Here is a 7,897-nt window from a genome sequence, read left to right on the forward strand (position 1 = left end):
TATGTCGGGGATATACTATAAAGAAAAATCACTTCTGAAAACTATCAATTTCTGGGAGACAATTTGATCTCATGGTCCAGCAAGAGACAATCAACAACTGAAGCTGAGTATATTGCAGCATCTGGATGCAACACTTGGATCCTCTGGATGAAAATCCAACTAGAAGACTTTTAGATATATTTGAGTAATGGTCCTATTCTTTGTGATAATACATCAACTATATGTTTATCTAGTAATCACATTTTAAATTCTAGAGCTAAGAATATTAATATTAAACATCATTTTATATGAGACTATGTTCAGAAGGGAATTTAAAATTTAAAATTTAAAATTTATTGAAATAAACCATGAATGGGACGATGTCTTCACAAAACCCCTTTTTAAGGATATATTTGTTTTCATTCTAAAGAATTTGAAAATAGACATATGTCTAGAATGAAAAAGATGTATATCTCAAAATGTTTAAATTTTCAGAATGATTAAATGAGACTCTGAGATTTCTGGTTTATGAACAATAAGTCTTCTGAAGTAAGAAGGTTTCCTATATCAGAAGTATCCAAACAAAACCTTTCTGAAAAAGTTATGCCTTTTGGATTCTGAAGAATTTGCTATATTAACCAACTCTCAATCAAACATAATTTTGTGGTTCAGATTAAATATAAATATCTTATACTAAAACACACTAACTGTTGAGTGACACATTGGGAGAAAATATTTCTTTGAAATAGATTAAATCTATATATGCCTCCCTTTGTCATATCTTTTTCATTATTCAAGATTTTGTCATCATTGCAAAACCTATTTATAAACCCACTTCACTCACTATTCACACACTACACTGCTTTCTATCCCATAATTTCTGTCTTTCAAACCTAAGTTTCTCTACAACCCAAAACTCGTTTCTTCTCTATGGCTGACAAATCTCAAGAACAAACTTAATCTTCTCAGCAACAAGAACAAAAATCTTAGAAATATGGTATTTAAGAGATCTCTTTATCTCTTCCAATCAAAGATTAAGAAGTTTTGTGTGAAATGGTTGTTGATTTTGATAACCTCAAAGCCAACAGTTACGACCTTACTGAAGACGTTAAAGCCCAAGGGTGAGAAGAGTTTTTCAACCGTCTAAAAAGGTCGATTTATCCTGAAATGGTTCAGCAATTTTGGATTCATGCTACTAAATTAAAACTTCAAATTTCTTCGTATGTTTTGGGGGAGAAGTTCTGCATTATTGGGAAATCTATTGCCAAGCTTCTCAATCATGTTGGGACTAGCAAGTCATCGACATATAAGAAGATGATGATTATATCTTGTGACATGACATATACATATACACCATATTTAGACCTACATTTGAGGAATCCCAATTCTACTAAGTATCGGTCGATCTTCTTGTTCCATGCCCTAGGTGTCTGTTTGAAACCATAAAGGGCTTTGTGAAACTTGTACACTTTCCTTGCTTTTTCCTATATCACAAATCCGGGAGGTTGTGTGACATACACGACTTCATATAGGGGACCATTCAAAAATGTTGATTTCACATCTAAGTGAAATGTTGACCAACCTTGCTTGCATGCCAAGGCCACCACTAGTATGACAATCTCTAATATTCATATTGGCGCATATACTTCAGTGTAGTCGAGTATTGCTCTATGGAGAAATATTTGAGCTACTAATCATACCTTATGTCTTTCATTCGACCCGTCACGATTATGCTTCATCTTGAACACCCACTTTACTTTGATAGCTTTTGTGTGTGTTGGCTTGACTAGCTCCCATGTATTGTTTCTTTCAATCACTTATAGCTCTTCGACCATAGACACCTTCCAGTGTTTATTCATTAAGCCCACACTATAGTTGATTGGTTCACCACCTGCAAGTGAAGCGAAATGAACTAAATCTCCATCTGGTGTGACTTCATCATCACTAACCACTTCATAGTCTTGAAGCCTTGCTAGGAGAACTATGGTTCTTTGAGGTATTTGGCTTGTGCTAGCCACACCCTCTCTATTGCCTGCTTCAACTTCGATTGTGACCAGAATGTCATTAGCTGGCAGTTATTCGTGCTTGCTACTTTCTTCATCAATGCCATAACCCATCAACTGCTTGTTAGTTGAATCACCCATATCCCAATCCCATGCAGAGTTCTCATCAATCATAATGTCTCGACTCATTAAGATATTATCATTGATTGGATTGAATAACCTGTATGATCTAGTCTTGCGATATCCTACCAGGATCATATGTTCACTTTTATCATCAAGTTTCTTATGATCTAGTCTTGAATGGCTATGATAAAGTGATCAAATTCAGAGGGAAATGTATGCACTACCTTCATAACTATCATCTTATCAGTTAGGACTTCACCACAACCTTTCATGAGATGAATAAGATTACCTTCAAGACATAGCCTGAAATCTTTTCATCTTCTCCCATCTGCAGTAACTCATATTTCCTTTGCAGTGTCTGCAACTTGACAACTTTAACCTTCTCACCACCTTCATAATATTTGACAAGAATATCCCATGCCTCCTTCTCCGATTCAGCATGAGAAATCCAATCAAAATTCACTGTGTCTACTGCATATTGAATACAAAATGCAGCCTTGGAATCTTTCTTCTCTGCATCCTTATGAACAGTTCTCTGAGCATCGTTTTCATTTTGAGCAAACTCGAGAACATCATTATTAACCAATTCTAGGGTTTCATGAAAACCAAACAATGATTCCATCTATTTTCTCCATCAGATCCAATTTTTCCATCAAGAATTGGAAGATAATTAGGAATACTGTCTATACCATTCATCTTCGTAGAAATAATGATTCACGATCCTCGGAATCACGACCACTAACATGTTGTTCTTGAATTCAGGATCAAGAAAAATAAACCAGAAGCTTTAGATACCAATTTGTTAGTGGTGATGTACTTAAATTAGGTAGGAATGAGAGACATAATGAAACTAATTGTCTTGAATTGTTATATTAAGAGTTATATACACATCTATTTATATACAATAGGTTTCTTGTAACCCAAGTAGCTAGCATAAAAACAAACTAACTTGCTAACCCGCGTTTGATGTGTTTTATATAGTAGCTGATGCTGATTATTCTTTGATTTTTAAGAGTTTTGTTGCGTTCCTTGGATGTAGCAAAGTCAGTATATTGATCGATGATTGGAAGGAAACACCAACAAATATCAAAGATAGCATATAGACAGACATTTTGGTATTAATTTTAATTTTTATATATTCGATATCACTTTCTATAATTTCTAATACATACTTATTGATGTACATGTAGTTGACTTTTGAGTTTACAGATGACTCAAAGTTGAAAAAAAAGGTGGATCGGTTATTCTGGTATGCGTTGGAGGGGCTTTAAGTCATGGCTCACACATGGATACATTAGGAATCCTAAGCCTTGTCTTGAGCGTCCATGGGTGAGATATAGTTTTATTTCGAAGAAGGTTTGGGAAATGTTTGTGAAGTTTCGTCGTTTTGACCAATTCATGCTTAGTACTAATCTTATTTTTGTGATAATTTTATGCTTATGATTTATAGATACTAATAATATTTTTACTATGTTTATAACAGGCTAAAAGTGAAGCAGGAAAACAAAATAAGGCAAAAAACATATACCCCCATAGATTATCTCGTGGTGTTACAGGAAACTTGAAAAAACAATGATTAATGAAAAAAACAAATGGGAGATGAGGACTCCATTAGTCGTGATTGCAACCCATCTCCACCATCATGACATGAGAAGTGGAAGAGGGCTCGACTTAGACAAAATGGAGAGTACACCTCGGATGCCTCAAGAGCAGTTACTGAGAAAATTGTAAGTAGGATTTGTTGTGCATATATATGTTATGTGTTATTTATATTGTATTGGTAACAATATGTATCATCATGTTGTGTATGATTTGTTGGTTATGCCGGTCCGTGAAGGTTCTGTTGTTATAGAACCATGACATGATATACTAATAGAAGCAATTGGAACAAATGAACATGGTGGGTGTGTTCGGGGTGTTGGAGAAGCCGTCGACTTGAGATTATACTATGGTTCCTCTAGAAAAAGCATCAAACAGACGTAAAAAGAAAAGATTGACCATTTTGAGAACATGTTAGAAGAACAAAGGAGTTTTTTTATGAAAGGTTAGATGAGAAGTGGAAAAAATGCATGAAAGACGTGGAAAAGTTAGAAGAGTTGTATGCAGTATGTGCAAATAGTGTTTTATCAGAAATGTATGATATATATTATGTTGATTCTGTTTTGTGTTCCTGTTATTATCATGATGCAGAGAGTCAATGGAACCATCCAACAATGTACAAATGAAGATTGTGACAATCAATTTCCTTAAAGAATTAGTGTACGTGGTTTTAACACAAAAGAAAGTTGTTGAGTCGCCTCCTTCCAGATGTCCATAAGGATATATTTGCTCCTTCCGCAAATGAAGTCAGGACATTAACGAAACAACTTGTGGGTGCGGTAGACCTAATTCATATTCAACTAAAACATTGTCCACAGGCAAAGGTATTTTATTCCGATCCTAAAGATATAATGGATTTTATCTTTGGAAATGAGTGGTTGGACGTAGAGATATTACAAGCTTGCTGCACGTAAGTATATAATATGTTGAATATGACATTATGGTACATTTATAGTTTTTATATTTCCTCGCTTATTTTTTTAATTTTGTTTAACCTTTTAGGTACCTTCACTGTGTTATTATAGAACTAAATAAATTGAATATTTATGGCATCTTGGATCCATATAGTATTCGATGGAAGAATAATGATCCAAAAAATATTGAAGATTACATGTCATCATAGATAAGTAGAGAGGGAAAAGAATGCTACTTAACATCATTTATCAATTCGTGAGTAATTTTAAAATTATGGTTTATCTATTATAGTTAGTTTCCACGTTTTATCAAATACTAATTATATATGTGCATGTTTATTCAGTGGTCATTGGCAATTGATCATCATATCTCTTAGGACGAATATGGTAACCACACTATGTTTCTTACATTACCCACTTGAACCTAACATGAAACTTATTATTTCTAGGTAAGTTTATGTCTATGAGACTTTTAATAATATTTTCTTTGAATTTGTAATTAGTTTAACGCATATTATGTTTAAATCATTTTTAATATACAGGATTGTGCAACGACACTATTACTTGAACAATATTAGAAAAGAACTTGCATTTATCTCGTATAAGGTAAGTGAATTACTTGTGACATTTATATATATATATATATATATATATAATATATATATATATATATATATATATATATATATATATATATATATATATATATATATATATATATATATATATATATATATATATATAGTTACATGCATGTGTGGTTATTGCCCCTATTTAAGGACATTCTAACTGAGGATGTGAAGGTTAAAATCTTCGTATCAACTTAGTAGAATGGACTTAAATAACAACATCTAGAAACAAATTTTGGTCCCTAAGAGACCTCATGGTACATATGATATGAAATGTTAAAAATAATCTTTGTGGGGCGGAAGATATTTCCACAAAGGAAACGAATCCGGAGAGACCGACGGTCCACAGGAGCATAATGCATTCCGTAAGGAAAAGCTCACTGGGGAGACAGAGACTCTGGGGATAAGCTTCTATGCGTAGGCCAAGCTACGACTTGAAAATTGCTGGAGACAACGAGGGAATTCCATGAAAATAAATCAATGGAAGGACTTGAACAGGGATAAGGGAAATCTGCAGGGGAAACAGGTAAATTGGAATAAACCGAGATACTCGAACCAAACTCAACTGGGGAAGAAAGATCTTCAACACAGGAGTACCGGAAATATATTATCTAATACCAGTTACTGGGTAGGAAGATAACATATTCTGACAGAGAGGCATCCGTTACCGATTAGGGTAAACATATCAAGGATGACCCGCGGAGGAAAAAGGAGGTGTATTCGTTACCAGTTACTGGGTAAGAATATCCTACTGGGGAAGATATCAAATAGGATTTATGACTACCGGTTACTGGGCAGAAGACAAAAGAAAGAGAATATATGTCACTGGTTAAAATGAACATATCAAGGAGACTTAGGGGAATAATATCCTTCATCGATTAGGATGAACATATCAAGGATAGACTGCCTGAAAAGGTAGGAACTATATCTATCGGTTACTGGATAGAATACCAAAAAGAGAATATCTGTCACCGGTTAGGATGAACGTATCAAGGATAAACTTAGCAGGGGGAAGAAGGATTTACAACTACCAGTTACTGGGCAGAAGACCGCAAAGAGGAGAGAATCTGTCATTAGTTAAGATGAAAATATCAAGGATTAACTCATTGGGGAATGAAGTAGGGATTACAACTACCTTTTTATTGGGTAGAAAACCACAAAGGGAGAATATCCGTCACTGGTTAGGATGAACATATCAAGGATAGACTGCCTGGGGAAACGTGAAAACGAATCCATTGGGAAAAATATAGGAAGTAGATTACTCTTACCGGGTATTGGGTAAAATTAAAATACTCGTAAATCGAAAAGAATATTACCAGTTACTGGGCAATAGACTCTCGGGGGACCAAAAGTATCTATCTAGGTAGGAGCTAGAAAGAAACGGTCAAACAAAGACTCAACCCGATTAGGATATAACTCAAGGGGAGTGGTTCCATCTAGATAATTAACTGGGGAGGAAACTGAAATAATAATCATCCACGAGGAAATAACTTAGTGGGGAATAAGAAAGGTTAAACTCTTTCTGCCTAAGGGGTTAACACTCTACAATTGAAAGAGGACAAACACACCAAATCTGCACGGAGAAATAATGTCACCGTAGCAAGGGATCAGAAAAAAGGAATCAAATGCTATAGCAAATGCATAATGAAATATCTGATGTATGAATATGTATGTATATGATTGATGATTATGCTGACAAAACTATCGCAAAGGATACAAATATCACAGATTTGAATCATCGCTACAACACTCGGCTAATCTCGACAAGATGGAGACACCAACTGGAGAAACGTGATAGGGATGGGTGCAAATCATCCAGCTCTGAATATCTCAACCCTGGCTAGGGAAAGAGAAAAGATCTGCTGAGGATCCAAACTGTCTATCCTGCGGGGAATTTTAGACCAACGCCATATCAAATGGGAGATAACCTCGCAAGGGACCAAATCAAATATTGCTCATAATCATCACTGCTGGGTATCAGAAATGAACTCCGCCCGGGACTAAAGGGGATAAAACTCAATGCGGGATCTGAGCCAAACTGTTGAAGATGTGTGCCTACAATTTAACGGTGGCGGTGACCCACAAACGCAGCTGGGGAAACCTGGTTTACTGTTGGGGAGGAAAAAGTTACCAAACCAACCGCTTGGGGAAGACTAACAATGCTTCGCACTTTAGGACTTACCTGTTCTCAGATCGCTGTTGATATTCCTTACTGAAATCAATTGCTTTTTAAAGTGATTGCTTTCATATTTTAAGAAAAATGATTTTTATTTATTAATTTGTTTCAAAATTATCATCATAAAATTCAATTCTATTTAGTTGAAAAAATAAATAAGAGCAGAAACAATTGGACAAAAGCTCAACTTTATTTAATAGGATGGTGGTCTGTAAATGATAAGACTCCATAGATCTTTACAAAAGTTGAAAATGGTAATTTACATGGAAAAAGGGCTACATTGAATACAATGATCATTACTCTTCCTACCAACTTCAATATCTGATGTGCTCTTGGCTTCGGTTGAGAATGATGAATCAGAAACAAATGACTTGCTAAAAACTTCTCCCATGACTGGGGACCAACCGAATGCAGTTACTTGCCATAATCCCTAATTTTTGCATAGATTGCCCCAAGGTGGGGTACTCAGTCTAT

General features: G+C 35.0%; 1 protein-coding gene across 1 annotated transcript; it reads right to left on the reverse strand.

Annotated features, from left to right (window-relative positions):
• Positions 1-1,256: 1,256 nt before the first annotated feature.
• LOC127122277 (uncharacterized) lies at positions 1,257-2,727 on the reverse strand. The gene is made up of 2 exons (XM_051052641.1): positions 2,395-2,727; positions 1,257-1,463 (listed from the first exon to the last, which is right to left on the reverse strand). Exons 1-2 carry the CDS (start codon positions 2,725-2,727, stop codon positions 1,257-1,259), a joined length of 540 nt encoding a protein of 179 aa, XP_050908598.1.
• Positions 2,728-7,897: the final 5,170 nt, after the last annotated feature.

This window comes from Lathyrus oleraceus, chromosome 2, assembly GCF_024323335.1.
Source record: "Lathyrus oleraceus cultivar Zhongwan6 chromosome 2, CAAS_Psat_ZW6_1.0, whole genome shotgun sequence".
Classification (NCBI taxonomy): Eukaryota; Viridiplantae; Streptophyta; class Magnoliopsida; order Fabales; family Fabaceae; genus Lathyrus; species Lathyrus oleraceus.

Bases quoted from the DNA above. Each gene is read 5' to 3' on its own strand.
- LOC127122277 (XM_051052641.1), bottom strand. From the start codon at position 2,727: ATGGAATCATTGTTTGGTTTTCATGAAACCCTAGAATTGGTTAATAAT. The intron at 1,464-2,394 runs GTAATCTTATTC...TTTGTGATATAG, and splicing joins TTTCAGGCTATGTCTTGAAG to GAAAAAGCAAGGAAAGTGTA.